This window comes from Oncorhynchus tshawytscha, unplaced genomic scaffold, assembly GCF_018296145.1.
Source record: "Oncorhynchus tshawytscha isolate Ot180627B unplaced genomic scaffold, Otsh_v2.0 Un_contig_6327_pilon_pilon, whole genome shotgun sequence".
In the NCBI taxonomy this organism is placed as follows: domain Eukaryota; kingdom Metazoa; phylum Chordata; class Actinopteri; order Salmoniformes; family Salmonidae; genus Oncorhynchus; species Oncorhynchus tshawytscha.
The window spans coordinates 9,944-28,944 of record NW_024608791.1 but is presented as its reverse complement, the minus strand read 5'-3'; the positions used below and the strand labels follow the sequence as shown (position 1 = coordinate 28,944).

General features: G+C 43.0%; 1 protein-coding gene across 1 annotated transcript; it reads left to right on the top strand.

The window, feature by feature from the left end:
• The first annotated feature begins 1,654 nt into the window (after nucleotides 1-1,654).
• On the top strand, nucleotides 1,655-17,934 carry LOC121843820 (NLR family CARD domain-containing protein 3-like). Its single transcript, XM_042313668.1, has 6 exons — nucleotides 1,655-1,746; nucleotides 1,998-2,082; nucleotides 2,211-2,439; nucleotides 10,348-12,139; nucleotides 12,426-12,475; nucleotides 17,783-17,934. The coding sequence occupies exons 1-6, from the start codon at nucleotides 1,679-1,681 to the stop codon at nucleotides 17,932-17,934; spliced, it is 2,376 nt and encodes a 791-aa protein (XP_042169602.1). The 5' UTR covers nucleotides 1,655-1,678.
• Nucleotides 17,935-19,001: the final 1,067 nt, after the last annotated feature.

Here is a 19,001-nt window from a genome sequence, read left to right as displayed (position 1 = left end):
CCTAGCTATTCGGTACAGCTCGGTAAGCTAGCTAGCTACTCTACCAGCAGCATCCTAGTTACCATAGCTACCACTACATCATCACCGGCTGTCTGCATTTCTTGTGGACCGATGGAGCTCCCCGGTTGTTTCTTCCACCTATTAAATCCCGTGGAGGGCTTCTCCCTCTCTCGTTGACAGATGCTGGCTACCTCTGTCCGGTTCTCCTCTCTTCACTAGATGGACGGTAACTTTAGTGTTTAACCCCTTTGTGTCCAAGGACCAAACTTTTGAATATCATTTTCAGGGCGCCTCAATCAAATCAAATCAAATGTATTTATATAGCCCTTCGTACATCAGCTGATATCTCAAAGTGCTGTACAGAAACCCAGCCTAAAACCCCAAACAGCAAGCAATGCAGGTGTAGAAGCACGGTGGCTAGGAAAAACTCCCTAGAAAGGCCAAAACCTAGGAAGAAACCTAGAGAGGAACCAGGCTATGTGGGGTGGCCAGTCCTCTTCTGGCTGTGCCGCGTGGAGATTATAACAGAACATGGCCAAGATGTTCAAATGTTCATAAATGACCAGCATTGTCAAATAATAATAAGGCAGAACAATTGAAACTGGAGCAGCAGCACGGTCAGGTGTACTGGGGACATCAAGGAGTCATCATATTCAGGTAGTCCTGGGGCATGGTCCTAGGGCTCAGGTCCTCCGAGAGAGAGAAAGAAAGAGAGAATTAGAGAGAGCATATGTGGGGTGGCCAGTCCTCTTCTGGCTGTGCCGGGTGGAGATTATAACAGAACATGGCCAAGATGTTCAAATGTTCATAAATGACCAGCATGGTCCAATAATAATAAGGCAGAACAGTTGAAACTGGAGCAGCAGCACGGCCAGGTGGACTGGGGACAGCAAGGAGTCATCATGTCAGGTAGTCCTGGGGCATGGTCCTAGGGCTCAGGTCCTCCGAGAGAGAGAAAGAAAGAGAGAAGGAGAGAATTAGAGAACGCACACTTAGATTCACACAGGACACCGAATAGGACAGGAGAAGTATTCCAGATATAACAAACTGACCCTAGCCCCCGACACATAAACTACTGCAGCATAAATACTGGAGGCTGAGACAGGAGGGGTCAGGAGACACTGTGGCCCCATCCGAGGACACCCCAGACAGGGCCAAACAGGAAGGATATAACCCCACCCACTTTGCCACAGAACCCCCACACCACTAGAGGGATATCTTCAACCACCAACTTACCATCCTGAGACAAGGCTGAGTATAGCCCACAAAGATCTCCGCCATGGCACAACCCAAGGGGGGCGCCAACCCAGACAGGTATTGTGAGTAAACAACCTCGAGAGTGCGTCTTCCAGCCGTCCAATAAATTACATCATTCAACCCTCCCGGTTAGTAAATTTACCTCAACATGCCCCCGGAGAAGGCAGAGTAACGACACCAGCCTTTTAGCGGGGCTGACAGACTGACTACAACGCTCGCAAGGCTAAATTAATTTCGTTATTAAAAATGACTCACTGCTCGCGCCATTAACTAACGTCTGGAAGTCAGTTCTATTTGTGAAACTCTTCTTCTGTTTCCCCATCTGAGCTCAGAGTAGATGAGAGATGTAATGTTTGTCTCTGTTGTGTTGAAGACCAATCAAGCAGGAGAGACCAGCCTCCCTGTACCCAGCTGTGTGTCCATGAAGAGTGAGAAGTCTATGAATCATCCTATAGAGTTTAGAGAGGGAGACTTTTCTACTGAACAAAGGTAAGAAGAACTCATGGGTCCTGGTCAGTGAGTTAAACAACACTGTCTCTAGTCATTTCTCCTCTCACATTTTCACATTTATTTTTGTTGATTTCATAATCCATAGGCTAATCATTTTGTCCATTTTCATAGTCGTAAAACAATATTAAACAAACACAACATTCCCTCGGTGTGTTTGTTCGTGTAGTGCGTGTGTGTGTGTGTACGTGTACTCCTGGATGAGGAGATGTAATCTCATGTTTTGTCCACAGAAACCAACAGGAGAGATTGGAGTCAGAGAGTCTCAGTGGTCAGTCTTCCCAGAGTCATCAAACAGACCTGGCCTCCATATTCAGTGTATGTGGTCCTGTTATGTATATTTGTTTCTTGTTTACCTCAATAAAGTTGATCTGTCAAACATGTATTAATGTGTTAATGAGAAAGCATTTATTCTCTTGCTAACTGATTTACTTTATTTATTTCAGTTGCTTGAACAGAATATTATGACATTTGTGAAGAACGAGCTGAAGATGTTCAAGAGGATTCTTAGTCCAGAACTCCCAGAAGGCTTTGAGAGTCAGAAGCAGGATAAGGAAGTGGTGGACCCTGAAGATGAGCAGCAGGAGAGCAGTGCCAGAGAGGGGGCTCTGAAGATCACACTGCACATCCTGAGGAAAATGAACCAGAAGGAGCTTGCTGACACACTGGAGAAATGTAAGATCTGTCTGCCTCATGTTGAATGCTGTTTTATAACATTTAAAAGCTGTAGCTAAAGTACAGCTAAAGTAGCTGTGTAACTCAATGATATTGTAGCAGCCTTAACACTGTAATTTTTCAGAGTAAATAAGTCACGGACACTAGAGAAGCTTTAACCAAGTATAATTCTTCCCAAAGGGTCGTTACAGCTGTTATTCAGACAACAAAACATCTGACACAAGCACTGATATTTAACCCATATTTAACCCTGCGGAGGAGTCTCCTCCTCCGCAGCCGAACAGAATGTATATATGTTGCAAAACAAACCTTAGTGAGATCTGTTCTTCCTCACTTCATCTGACCCCCTCCATCACTAATCCATGTCTCTCTCCCTAATCAATGCCTGACACATGTAATCACTTCCCTGCACCAACACATTCCAAGCTTAGTTCAAACACTATATACTTTCCTCCTATAACCATTACCTGCTGGTGTAGACCCTCCACTATATACCTTCCTCCTATAACCATTACCTTCTGGTGTAGACCCTCCACTATATACCTTCCTCCTACAGAAACACATTACCTTCTGGTGTAGACCCTCCACTATATACCTTCCTCTTAAAGATACCCATTACCTTCTGGTGTAGACCCTCCACTATATACCTTCCTCCTACAGAAACACATTACCTTCTGGTGTAGACCCTCCACTATATACCTTCCTCCGACAGATACCCATTACCTTCTGGTGTAGACCCTCCACTATATACCTTCCTCCGACAGATACCCATTACCTTCTGGTGTAGACCCTCCACTATATACCTTCCTCCTACAGATACCCATTAACTTCTGGTGTAGACCCTCCACTATATACTTCCTCCTACAGATACCATTACCTTCTGGTGTAGACCCTCCACTATATACCTTCCTCCTACAGATACCCATTACCTTCTGGTGTAGACCCTCCACTATATACCTTCTTCCTATACCCATTACCTTCTGGTGTAGACCCTCCACTATATACCTTCCTCCTACAGATACCCATTACCTTCTGGTGTAGACCCTCCACTATATACCTTCCTCCTACAGATACCCATTACCTGCTGGTGTAGACCCTCCACTATTTACCTTCCTCCTAGATACCCATTACCTTCTGGTGTAGACCCTCCACTATATACCTTCCTCCTATAACCATTACCTTCTGGTGTAGACCCTCCACTATATACCTTCCTCCTACAGATAACCATTACCTTCTGGTGTAGACCCTCCACTATATACCTTCCTCCTACAGATACCCATTACCTTCTGGTGTAGACCCTCCACTATATACCTTCATCCTACAGATACCCATTAACTTCTGGTGTAGACCCTCCACTATATACCTTCCTCCTACAGATACCCATTAACTTCTGGTGTAGACCCTCCACTATATACCTTCCTCCTACAGATATCCATTGCCTTCTGGTGTAGACCCTCCACTTATACCTTCCTCCTATAACCATTACCTTCTGGTGTAGACCCTCCACTATATACCTTCCTCCTACAGACCATTACCTTCTGGTGTAGACCCTCCACTATATACCTTCCTCCTATAACCATTACCTTCTGGTGTAGACCCTCCACTATATACCTTCCTCCTACAGATACCCATTACCTGCTGGTGTAGACCCTCCACTATATACCCTCCTCCTACAGACACCCATTACCTTCTGGTGTAGACCCTCCACTATATACCTTCCTCCTACAGATACCCATTACCTGCTGGTGTAGACCCTCCACTATATACCTTCCTCCTATACCCATTACCTTCTGGTGTAGACCCTCCACTATATACCTTCTTCCTATAACCATTACCTTCTAGTGTAGACCCTCCACTATTTACCTTCCTCCTACAGATACCCATTACCTGCTGGTGTAGACCCTCCACTATATACCTTCCTCCTACAGATACCCATTACCTTCTGGTGTAGACCCTCCACTATATACCTTCCTCCTATAACCATTAACTACTGGTGTAGACCCTCCACTATATACCTTCCTCCTATAACCATTAACTTCTGGTGTAGACCCTCCACTATATATCTTCCTCCTATAACCATTACCTTCTGGTGTAGACCCTCCACTATATACCTTCCTCCTATAACCATTACCTTCTTCTGTAGACCCTCCACTATATACCTTCCTCCTACAGATACCCATTACCTGCTGGTGTAGACCCTCCACTATTTACCTTCCTCCTATACCCATTACCTTCTGGTGTAGACCCTCCACTATATACCTTCCTCCTATAACCATTACCTTCTGGTGTAGACCCTCCACTATATACCTTCCTCCTACAGATACCCATTACCTTCTGGTGTAGACCCTCCACTATATACCTTCCTCCTACAGATACCCATTACCTTCTGGTGTAGACCCTCCACTATATACCTTCCTCCTACAGATACCCATTACCTTCTGGTGTAGACCCTCCACTATATACCTTCCTCTTACAGATACCCATTACCTTCTGTTGTTGACCCTCCACTATATACCTTCCTCCTACAGATACCCATTACCTTCTGGTGTAGACCCTCCACTATATACCTTCCTCCTATAACCATTACCTTCTGGTGTAGACCCTCCACTATATACCTTCCTCCTATACCCATTCACCTTCTGGTGTAGACCCTCCACTATATACCTTCCTCCTACAGATACCCATTAACTTCTGGTGTAGACCCTCCACTATATACCTTCCTCCTACAGATACCCATTACCTTCTGGTGTAGACCCTCCACTATATACCTTCCTCCTACAGATACCCATTACCTTCTGGTGTAGACCCTCCACTATATACCTTCCTCCTATAACCATTAACCTCTGTTGTAGACCCTCCACTATATACCTTCCTCCTATAACCATTATCTTCTGGTGTAGACCCTCCACTATACCTTCCTCCTATACCCATTACCTTCTGGTGTGGACCCTATGGGAGAAAGATGTACATATATGGAGGAACATAATACTGTAACACAAGAGAAAGACAGACTTTTAGAGTGCATTTGCCATTCTGGTAAAATGCATTGTCTATTGTATAGGACAGGAGGCCATGAGAGTATGGGACCCATTAAACAGACCACACGAAGGGAAGGCGACACATAGGCGCCTAGGGCAATTGGACATACCAAGGTCAGAGGGATATACAAAGGAGGGGGTCAGCCAAATGACCAACTAATGGACTATAGACATCCCCACATATTTTTAGGACATGGAGATGCTGAAGGAATGTCAGAAGAGACACATAGTCTGCTGATCCGAGATAAAGGCACACATACAAAGGAACACATTGAGCTAAATACAGGGCCAAAGCATAGGCCTGTAGAATAGAGGAATGTATAGTATTTTTAGTATAGCTGGACACGCTAAAAACAGAGGAGACACATAGTCTGCTGATCCTAGATAACACACATACAAAATAACGCATTAGGCTAAGTGCAGGAACAAAGCAAGGGTCTTGTCACCATTATAATCTGACGGAAAGCAGATATGGGCGTTATTACCTTCAAGCAGGATGCACAGATTGGGATAGAATGGTGGCAGATGGACTGAGAGAAGTAACTTCATTTGCATGTGGGATGGACTCATATGTTGTATGTGTATAAATCAGAGCGAGTGCTCTGAAAAAAGGTGTGTGTTCCGCGGACCACTCCGGCTTGCAATACATTGTATCAAAAGTCTATTATTGAATTCACAGCTTCTTGCAAGTGTTATATTTTGAAATGATTAGCCACGACAACCCTCCACTATATACCTTCCTCCGACAGATACCCATTACCTGCTGGTGTAGACCCTCCACTATATACCTTCCTCCGACAGATACCCATTACCTTCTGGTGTAGACCCTCCACTATATACCTTCCTCCGACAGATACCCATTACCTGCTGGTGTAGACCCTCCACTATATACCTTCCTCCGACAGATACCCATTACCTGCTGGTGTAGACCCTCCACTATATACCTTCCTCCGACAGATACCCATTACCTTCTGGTGTAGACCCTCCACTATATACCTTCCTCCGACAGATACCCATTACCTTCTGGTGTAGACCCTCCACTATATACCTTCCTCCGACAGATACCCATTACCTTCTGGTGTAGACCCTCCACTATATACCTTCCTCCGACAGATACCCATTACCTTCTGGTGTAGACCCTCCACTATATACCTTCCTCCTACAGATACCCATTACCTTCTGGTGTAGACCCTCCACTATATACCTTCCTCCTACAGATACCCATTACCTTCTGGTGTAGACCCTCCACTATATACCTTCCTCCTACAGATACCCATTACCTTCTGGTGTAGACCCTCCACTATATACCTTCCTCCTATAACCATTACCTTCTGGTGTAGAACCTCCACTATATACCTTCCTCCTACAGATACCCATTATCTTCTGGTGTAGAACCTCCACTATATACCTTCCTCCTACAGATACCCATTACCTTCTGGTGTAGACCCTCCATTATATACCTTCCTCCTACAGATAACCATTAACTTCTGGTCTAGACCCTCCACTTTATACCCTCCTACAGATACCCATTACCTTCTGGTGTAGACCCTCCACTATATACCTTCCTCCTACAGATACCCATTACCTTCTGGTGTAGACCCTCCACTATATACCTTCCTCCTACAGATACCCATTACCTTCTGGTGTAGACCCTCCACTATATACCTTCCTCCTACAGATACCCATTACCTTCTGGTGTAGACCCTCCACTATATACCTTCCTCCTACAGATACCCATTACCTTCTGGTGTAGACCCTCCACTATATACCTTCCTCCTACAAATACCCATTACCTTCTGGTGTAGACCCTCCACTATATACCCATTACCTTCTGGTGTAAACCCTCCACTATATACCTTCCTCCTACAGATACCCATTACCTTCTGGTGTAGACCCTCCACTATATACCTTCCTCCTACAGATACCCATTACCTTCTGGTGTAGACCCTCCACTATATACCTTCCTCCTACAGATAACCATTACCTTCTGGTGTAGACCCTCCACTATATACCTTCCTCCTACAGATACCCATTACCTTCTGGTGTAGACCCTCCACTATATACCTTCCTCCTACAGATACCCATTACCTTCTGGTGTAGACCCTCCACTATATACCTTCCTCCTATAACCATTACCTTCTGGTGTAGACCCTCCACTATATACCTTCCTCCTACAGATACCCATTACCTTCTGGTGTAGACCCTCCACTATATACCTTCCTCCTACAGATACCCATTACCTTCTGGTGTAGACCCTCCACTATATACCTTCCTCCTACAGATACCCATTACCTTCTGGTGTAGACCCTCCACTATATACCTTCCTCCTACAGATACCCATTACCTTCTGGTGTAGACCCTCCACTATATACCTTCCTCCTACAGATACCCATTACCTTCTGGTGTAGACCCTCCACTATATACCTTCCTCCTATAGATACCCATTACCTTTTGGTGTAGACCCTCCACTATATACCCATTACCTTCTGGTGTAAACCCTCCACTATATACCTTCCTCCTACAGATACCCATTACCTTCTGGTGTAGACCCTCCACTATATACCTTCCTCCTACAGATACCCATTACCTTCTGGTGTAGACCCTCCACTATATACCCATTACCTTCTGGTGTAAACCCTCCACTATATACCTTCCTCCTACAGATACCCATTACCTTCTGGTGTAGACCCTCCACTATATACCTTCCTCCTACAGATACCCATTACCTTCTGGTGTAGACCCTCCACTATATACCTTCCTCCTATAACCATTACCTTCTGGTGTAGACCCTCCACTATATACCTTCCTCCTATAACCATTACCTTCTGGTGTAGACCCTCCACTATATACCTTCCTCCTACAGATAACCATTACCTTCTGGTCTAGACCTTCCACTATATACCCTCCTACAGATACCCATTACCTTCTGGTGTAGACCCTCCACTATATACCTTCCTCCTATACCCATTACCTTCTGGTGTAGACCCTCCACTATATACCTTCCTCCTACAGATACCCATTACCTTCTGGTGTAGACCCTCCACTATATACCTTCATCCTATAACCATTACCTTCTGGTGTAGATCTTTTAAACCTCAGCACTCCCTCAGTGACATGAATAAGTATATTTCATATTCTCAAAACAACACCTAGTGACCTCATCAAGCAGAGAGAGAGAGAGATAATTTATATAATCAGTCACACCAGTCTGACACACTGGAGAAATGTAAGATCTGTCTGGCTCATGTTGAATGCTGTTTTATAACATTTAAAAGCTGTAGCAATAGCTAAAGTAGCTGTGTAACTCAATGATATTGTAGCAGCCTTAACACAACACCTAGTGTCCTCATCAAGTAGCAGCAGGGATGTGTTGTGGTGATTAATTTAGAGAGAGAGAGAACATTAATAATACCATCAATAATACCAATAATAATATAATCAGTCACACCAGTCTGTAATGCATTATAAAAACATTTACACATTTATACAGTCAGTTAAGAGATAATAAATTATTATAATTGACAACAACAATTGATACTCCCTGTTCACCCTCGACTGCATGGCCATGCACGCCTCCAACTCAATCATCAAGTTTGCGGACGACACAACAGTGGTAGGCTTGATTACCAACAACGACGAGACGGCCTACAGGGAGGAGGTGAGGGCCCTCTGTGGTGTCAGGAAAATAACCTCACACTAACGTCAACAAAACTAAGGAGATGATTGTGGACTTCAGGAAACAGCAGAGGGAACACCCCCATCCACATCGATGCAGTAGTGGAGAGGGTAGCAAGTTTTAAGTTCCTCGGCATACACATCACAGACAAACTGAATTGGTCCACTCACACAGACAGCATCGTGAGGAAGGCGCAGCAGCACCTCTTCAACCTCAGGAGGCTGAAGAAATTCGGCTTGTCACCAAAAGCACTCACAAACTTCTACAGATGCACAATCGAGAGCATCCTGGCGGGCTGTATCACCGCCTGGTATGGCAACTGCACCGCCCTCACCTAAGGCTCTCCAGAGGGTAGACCTGCACAACGCATCACCGGGGGCAAACTACCTGCCCTCCAGGACACCTACACCACCCGATGCTACAGGAAGGCCATAAAGATCATCAAGGACATCAACCACCCGAGCCACTGCCTGTTCACCCCCACTGCCATCCAGAAGGCGAGGTCAGTACAGGTGCATCAAAGCTGGGACCGAGAGACTGAAAAACAGCTTCTATCTCAAGGCCATCAGACTGTTAAACAGCCACCACACACTAACATTGAGTGGCTACTGCCAACACACTGTCAATGACACTGACTCTACTCCAGCCACTTTAATCATGGGAATCGATGGGAAATGATGTAAATATATCACTAGCCACTTTAAACAATGCTACCTTATATAATGTTACTTACCCTAGTTGTTCATCTCATATGCATACGTTGATACTGTACTCTATATCATCGACTGCATCCTTATGGTAATACATGTATCACTAGCCACTTTAACTATGCCACTTGGTTTACAACTTATCTCATATGTATATACTGTACTCGATATCATCTACTGTATCTTGCCTATGCTGCTCTGTACCATCACTCATTCATAATCCTTATGTACATATTCTTTATCCCCTTACACTGTGTATGACATTAGTTTTTTTTTGGAAAGTTAGATTACTTGCTCGTTACACTGCATTGTAACTAGAAGCACAAGCATTTCGCTACACTCGCATTAACATCTGCTAACCATGTGTATGTGACAGTCAAATAAAATTTGATTTGATTTGATTTGGGAACTTTATAACAGTCCTACAATACTGTAGGCATTAAAACAGACATAATATTAATATCCTCTGTGTTATTTCTTCATTCAGATGATCCTGCTGTGATTTGCCAACGTGAACTCAAATCTAATCTAAAGAAGAAGTTTCAATGTGTATTTGAGGGGATCGCTAAACAAGGAAACCCAACACTTCTCAATAAGATCTACACAGAGCTCTACATCACAGAGGGTGGAACAGGAGAGGTCAATAATGAACATGAGCTGAGACAGATTGAGACAACAACCAGGAAACAAGCAAGACCAGAGACTGCAATCAAATGTAACGACATCTTCAAACCCTTAACTGGACAAGACAAACGTATCAGAACTGTGCTGACAAAGGGAGTTGCTGGCATTGGAAAAACAGTCTCTGTGCAGAAGTTCATTCTGGACTGGGCTGAAGGAAAAGCAAATCAGGATGTCCAATTTGTATTTTCATTCCCTTTTCGAGAGCTGAATTTGATGAAAGAGGACAAACACGCTTTCATTAAACTTCTCAATCACTTCTCAATGGAAACCAAACAATCAGGAATCTCCAACTATGACAACTACAAAGTTCTGTTCATCTTTGATGGTCTGGATGAGTGCCGACTGCCCCTAGACTTCCAGAAGAACAAGATCTGTTGTGATATCACAGAGTCAAACTCAGTGGATGTTCTGCTGACAAATCTCATCAAGGGAAATCTGCTTCCCTCTGCTCTCCTCTGGATAACTACCCGACCAGCAGCAGCCAATAAGATCCCTTCAGGGTGTGTTGACCAGGTGACAGAGGTACGAGGGTTCAATGACCCACAGAAGGAGGAGTATTTAAGGAAGAGATTCAGTGATGAGGACCTGGCAACCAGAATCATCTCCCACCTAAAGACATCAAGGAGCCTCCACATCATGTGCCACATTCCAGTCTTCTGTTGGATTTCTGCAACAGTCCTTGAACACATGCTGAAACATAAGAGAGAAGAGATGCCCAATACTCTGACTGAGATGTACACACACCTTGTGGTGTTTCATACCAAACAGAAGAATGAAAAGTATATTGGGAATGAAGAGACAGGTCCACACTGGAATAAAGAGAGCATTCTGTCACTGGGAAAACTGGCTTTTCAACAGCTTATGAAGGGCAATCTGATTTTCTATGAAGAAGACCTGAATGAAGCTGGCATTGATGTCAATGTAGCCTCAGTGTACTCAGGATTGTGCACACAGCTCTTTAAAGAGGAATGTGGGCTGTACCAGGACAAGGTGTACTGCTTTGTTCATCTGAGCATTCAGGAGTTTCTGGCTGCTGTATATGTGTTCCTCTCATTCATCAACAACAATGAGAATGTAATGGACAAACTGCAATCAACATCCAGTAACCATTCTGTGAGGATCAAACAAAGGCGTAAAGTTACTTTCTACAAGAGTGCTGTGGATAAAGCCTTACAAAGTGAGACAGGAAACCTGGACCTTTTCCTCCGCTTCCTTCTGGGCCTCTCACTGGAGTCCAATCAGAAGTACTTACGAGGTCTACTGACAAAGACAAGAAGCAGCTCACAGAGCCATGAAGAAACAGTCAAGTACATCAAGGAGAAGATCAGGGAGAATCCCTCTCCAGAGAGGAGCATCAATCTGTTCCACTGTCTGAATGAACTGAATGACCATTCTCTTGTGGAGGAGATCCAAAGATACCTGAGCTCAGGAAGTCTCTCAAAACCCAAACTGTCACCTGCACAGTGGTCAGCTCTGGTCTTTGTGTTGCTGACTTCAGAAAAGGAGCTGGATGTGTTTGACCTGAAGAAATACACCAGATCAGAGGAAGGTCTTCTGAGGCTGCTGCCAGTGGTCAAAGCCTCCAGAGCTGCTCTGTGAGTAAATAAAATGACATATAAGAACTAATCATCAGGAAGAAATATTCAGTTTAGAGAAAAATATGTATCATAATATGTATATAATATTATATTGAATAACATACTGAATAAATGCATTGATTTTCACATTAGTATAACAATATGACCATACAATTATAGGAGACGGAAGATGAATCTATATGTTGTTTGGGAGAATAAACCAAATGCATCTACCATTGTCCTTCTACACTACTGGTGTTAAATGAACAGTGTGTTTGTGAAGTCATGATGATCTCTTTGTCAGGCTGTCAGGCTGTGGAGTCACAGAGGAAGGCTGTGCTTCTCTGGTCTCAGCTCTGAGGTCAAACCCCTCACACCTGAGAGAGCTGGATCTGAGTAACAATGACCTGAAGGATTCAGGAGTGAAGCTGCTCTCTGCTGGACTGGGGAATCCCCACTGTAAACTGGAGACTCTGAGGTCAGTATTAACAGATACAGATACTTTATGTATGTAGTTCTCCCACTTGAAAAAGTCGTAATTACTATTACACATTCACTTATAGTGTATTAAAGTAGTCATAAGTTTAGTATTTGGTCCCATATTCCATGCTTGCAGTGATTACATCAAGCTTGTGATTCTAATAACTTGTTGAATTAATTTGTAGTTTGTCTTGGTTGTGTTTTGGATGCTTTTCCTGATAGAAACTGAATGTTGAATAATGTCCTTTCATTTTGGAGTCACTTTTTCAAACACTTTTTTACAGACAGATGATTTAATTTATAATTCACTGTATCACAATTCCAGTGGGTCAGGGGTTTACATACAGTAAGGTGACTGTGCCTTTAAACAGCTTGGAAAATTCCAGAAAATCATGTCATAGCTTTAGAAGCATCCGATAGACTAATTGACATCATTTGGATGTATTTCAATACCTACCTTCAAACTCAGTCCCTCTTTGCCTGACATCTTGGGAAAATGAAAATAAATCAGCCAAGACCTCGGACAAGTCTGGTTCATCCTTGGGAGCAATTTCCAAATGCATGAAGGTACCACGTTCATCTGTTCAAACAATAGTACGCAAGTATAAACACCATGGGACCACCATGGGACCACACAGCTGTCATACCAAACACCATCCAGGAAGGAAGACAAGTATAAACACCATGGGACCACACAGCTGTCATACCACTCAGGAAGGAGACATGTTCTGTCTCCTAGAGATTCTCTTACTTTGTGGCAAATAAATCCCAGAACAACAGCAATGGACCTGTGAAGATGCTCAAGGAAAAAGGTACAAAGTATCTATATCCACAGTAAAACGAGTCCTATATCAACATAAGCTGAAAGGTTGTTCATCAATAAGCCACTGGGAATTTTAACTAAAATGTCAGGAATTGTAAAAATTGAGTTTAAAAGTATTTGGCTAAGGTGTATTTAAACTACCGACTTCAACTGGGAAGGAGACAAGTATAAACACCATGGGACCACACAGCTGTCAAACCACTCAGGAAGGAGACAAGTATAAACACCATGGGACCACACAGCTGTCAAACCACTCAGGAAGGAGACAAGTATAAACTCAGGAAGGAGACAAGTATAAACACCATGGGACCACACAGCTGTCATACCACTCAGGAAGGAGACAAGTATAAACTCAGGAAGGAGACAAGTATAAACACCATGGGACCACACAGCTGTCATACCACTCAGGAAGGAGACAAGTATAAACACCATGGGACCACACAGCTGTCATACCACTCAGGAAGGAGACAAGGCAACCACACAGCTGTCATACCAATCAGGAAGGAGACAAGTATAAACACCATGGGACCACACAGCTGTCAAACCACTCAGGAAGGGACAAGTATAAACACCATGGGACCACAAGCTGTCAAACCACTCAGGAAGGAGAAAGTATAAACACCATGGAAATACTTTGATAATTTATAATTTATAATATTGGTACATTAATATATGAATAGATATGGCAGGTTTCAGAACACTGATATATCTGAAAATGTAGAAAAAAAGATATGGTGTGGACTGTACTGTATGTGTCTGTCTTTTGAGTTATGATATTTAAACTGGTCTGGTCAGTCTACTATAATATTTGTACTATACATGTTTCTATCTGCAGGCAATACTTTGATCATTTGTCATTTTTAATAATGATACTTACATTTACGAATAGATATGGAAGGTTTCAGGACACTGATATATCTGAATATGTTGAAAAAATATACTGCCACTATTTTCACCTCCAAAGAATAGCAGTGTGATTTTAAAATGATTTGACTCTTTGTCAGGCTGTCAGGCTGTGGAGTCACAGAGGAAGGCTGTGCTTCTCTGGTCTCAGCTCTGAGGTCAAACCCCTCACACCTGAGAGAGCTGGATCTGAGTAACAATGACCTGAAGGATTCAGGAGTGGAGCTGCTCTCTGCTGGACTGGGGAATCCCCACTGTAAACTGGAGACTCTGAGGTCAGTATTATCAGATATGAAAGCACTTTATGTATGTAGTTCTCCCATTTGAAAATCGTAATTACTCTGACATATTCACTCATATTGTATTAACGTAGTCATAAGTTTAGTATTTGGTCCCATGTTCCATGCCTGCAGTGATTACATCAATCTTGTGATTCTACTAACTTGTTAAATGCATTTATAGTTTGTCTTGGTTGTGTTTTAGATGTTTTCCTAATAGAAACTGAATGGTGAATAATGTCCTGTCATTTTGGAGTCACTTCAGTCAGTCAACACTTCTACATTCATTTCGATGTTAATATGATTCAGTAATAATGAATGAATCTTGAAGATGATTTTGAGAGGCTTCTGTTATTGGTAATTCATTAGTATGTTTTGTTGTAGCCTCTGTTATTGATGAGAGGTAGTATGATTATGAATAATTAGCATGAATGAAGCCTCTGTTATTGAATGGTGATGAAGCCTCTGAGAAAGTTACATGTTTTGTTGGCACAAAGATCAGACCCTGTTATTGGTAATGGTGAGAGGTTAGCATGTTTTGTTGTAGCCTCTGTTATTGGTAATGGTGAGAGGTTAGTATGTTTTGTTGTAGCCTCTGTTATTGGTAATGGTGAGAGGTTAGTATGTTTTGTTGTAGCCTCTGTTATTGGTAATGGTGAGAGGTTAGCATGTTTTGTTGTAGTCTCTGTTATTGGTGAGAGGTGGTAATGGTGAGAGGTTAGTATGTTTTGTTGTATCCTCTGTTATTGGTAATGGTGAGAGGTTAGCATGTTTTGTTGAAGCCTCTGTTATTGGTAATGGTGAGAGGTTAGCATTTTTCATTTATGATTTGTATTAGTTCTGGCATCATCAGGATTCATTTAGTAGTGTTTAGAAACATGTTATCTCGTCACTTAGACACCATTCAGTTACTTTCGGGCAAAACATAACCCATAACACAACCAAAACAGACTGCAAATGCAACCAAGGAGTTTGGGAACAAGTACAAAATGTTTGACAACTTTAATACAATTGGTCGGACTACTTTGACTTCTTCAATTGGGGGACTGGATACACAAAGTGCTTTCATTTACAATATTAGCTTCACTGTCAAAATAGATGTTGTTTGGACTGTGTGTTAAATTAATGTTTTAAGTCCCCCTATATTTCTGTTACTACGGTGATATCACTCCAGTGGGCCTGGGAGTCACAGTGTTGTGGGCCTGTCCTGAGTGTCATGGTAACCATGGTAACCATGTATTGGGTTGTTCAACAGGAACATAGTCGTTGTGTCATTTTAAGTTAACATTGGTAGCAGAGGATGGCTAATAACTACAATGTGCCACTTCGCTTCCACGAGAAGAGCTTGTATGAAAGTTGGAAAAATGAACTTGGAATCTGGACACTGGTTACTAATCTGGACACTGGTTACTAATCTGGACACTGGTTACTAATCTGGACACTGGTTACTAGTCTGGACACTGGTTACTAGTCTGGACACTGGTTACTAGTCTGGACACTGGTTACTAGTCTGGACACTGGTTACTAGTCTGGACACTGGTTACTAGTCTGGACACTGGTTACTAGTCTGGACACTGGTTACTAGTCTGGACACGGCATATTCACACTTTGACAGTGTTACTAAGAGGCATATTCACACTTTGACAGTGTTACTAAGAGGCATATTCACACTGACAGTGTTACTAAGAGCATATTCACACTGACAGTGTTACTACAAGGCATATTCACACTTTGACAGTTACTACGAGACATATTCACACTAACAGTACTAAGAGGCATATTCACACTAACAGTGTTACTAGAGGCAATTCGGTTGCAGTGAAGGACAACATAATTGATTTCAAACAGAGTTACAATAGGATGTGCAATGTAGTGTTAGCTTTCTACATGGTTCTCCTGGATGCAGTGTTAGCTTTCTAGTTGCTAGATACTGTCTGTCTGGATGGTAGAGACATGGTTCTCCTGGATGCAGTGTTAGCTTTCTAGTTGTTAGATACTGTCTGTCTGGATGGTAAGGGAGCAACAGTTGGCTTTGACTGTCAATAAAGTTGGCACTAAAAATAATTTTGGGTGAAAAGACATCTGTCACGCCAATGCAAGTGAGTGACGCAGCATATTCCACTGAACAGCAGAGAAAAGGCACCAACACGCCAACACGTCACATTCTCAAGACAACCAGGGGAGGGCGCCATTGTCCGACACAAATCCACTGGACAGATATGGAGGAGATCAAAATGTGCTGTTTGTCAAAGCACCACTGGGTTAAAGACTGTCCTCAAAAAAATGAACAAGTTAAACTAACAGAGGAAAATATAAACACAGAGATTGAGCAACATTGCATCAAACAAATCTGCTTCTGATACTGAGATCTGTATAGTTGAATCCTTAGGGTCTGCTGTGGTTGATACTGAGATCTGTATAGTTGAATCCTTAGGGTCTGCTGTGGTTGATACTGAGATCTGTATAGTTGAATCCTTAGGGTCTGCTGTGGTTGATACTGAGATCTGTTATAGTTGAATCTTTCTGCTGTGGTTGATAGTTGAATTGAATCCTTAGGATCTGCTGTGGTTGATACTGAGATCTTTATAGTTGAATCCTTAGGATCTGCTGTGGTTGATACTGAGACCTTTATAGTTGAATCCTTAGGAAATGGCTTGATAGCTGTGTCAGTGAAGTAAATATGAAAGAAGTACAACATATGATTGACAAACCAAACAACAGAGCTTTCAAATATGGAGATGGGAGAACCGTTCATTCTACCAAGAGTCAAGATACCTGACCTCACAGAGAACATGGAGATATTCTAACGAACACAGAGAACATGGAGATTCTGACACCACAGAGCACATGGAGATTCTGAAATCACAGAGCACATGGAGATTCAGACAGCACACACATGTAGATTCTGACATCACAGAGAACATGGAGATTCTGACAGCACACAGCACATGTAGATTCTGACATCACAGAGAACATGTAGATTCTGACATCACACAGCACATGTAGATTCTGACATCACAGAGAACATGTAGATTCTGACATCACAGAGAACATGTAGATTCTGACATCACACAGCACATGTAGATTCTGACATCACAGAGAACATGTAGATTCTGACATCACAGAGAACATGTAGATTCTGACATCACACAGCACATGTAGATTCTGACATCACAGAGAACATGGAGATTCTAACGGACACAGAGAACATGGAGATTCTAACGGACACAGAGAACATGGAGATTCTAACGGACACAGAGAACATGGAGATTCTAACGGACACAGAGAACATGGAGATTCTACGGACACAGAGAACATGGAGATTCTAACGGACACAGAGAACATGGAGATTCTAACGGACACAGAGAACATGGAGATTCTAACGGACACAGAGAACATGGAGATTCTAACGGACACAGAGAACATGGAGATTCTAACGGACACAGAGAACATGGAGATTCTAACGGACACAGAGAACATGGAGATTCTAACGGACACAGAGAACATGGAGATTCTAACGGACACAGAGAACATGGAGATTCTAACGGACACAGAGAACATGGAGATTCTAACGGACACAGAGAACATGGAGATTCTGACATCACAGAGAACATGTAGATTCTGACATCACAGAGAACATGAACACAAAGGAAAAACACATTGTATTGTTAACTTCACAAACAGCTTGGACATGCTACAGTTGACAGACTTCAGAAATGACAGTTCTGGGAATAATGATGAGAGTATTTCCATTCTACAGCACCCTCAGTGGGCTGCCGAGTTCTGTCAGTCCCCACCGCGTCCGCGTGTGGCAACCTCTTCAGTACCTGCGAACTGAGATGAGGATATCGGTCTGTGATATCGTAAAGTGTTTCACCAGTGGGAGTCACCGGGTCAGTTGCTGGACTGACGCCATTAGTGTCATTGTAAGGGTTGACAGTCCCCACAAAGTGTAAGGTGTGTCATCGGAAGCAGAGTATACTCTGCGTATCAATGTTTTTCTTGCTGAGACGGCCGCAGTGTTTGCGGAAGTATCCGTAGGGCAAGAGAAGTTCATCTCAACTACCGTATTGCATGACTGCAAGGAGGAGGGAAGTTGCTCATTCACAGAGACAGCTGGCTCGAAATCATGACAAGAATGGTCAATCAGATTGGCTGATGGAATGTGTCGAGATATTGTAATATCTCCTTGGATCGGATTCTGCCCCAAGATGTTTCTAAACGTCTCTTTCCCAAGAGGTGCTTTCGACAGATACCCCTCGTGAATGACTGCGTTGCAGCTAGCGTTAGGGGAAGACAGACAGTGTGGTCGGTAGAGAAGGCACGGTGGCCTGTGACCATACCTGGTTGGTTTTCCAATCCATCAATGGGAGTAACCGATTAATTAAGTCTGCTC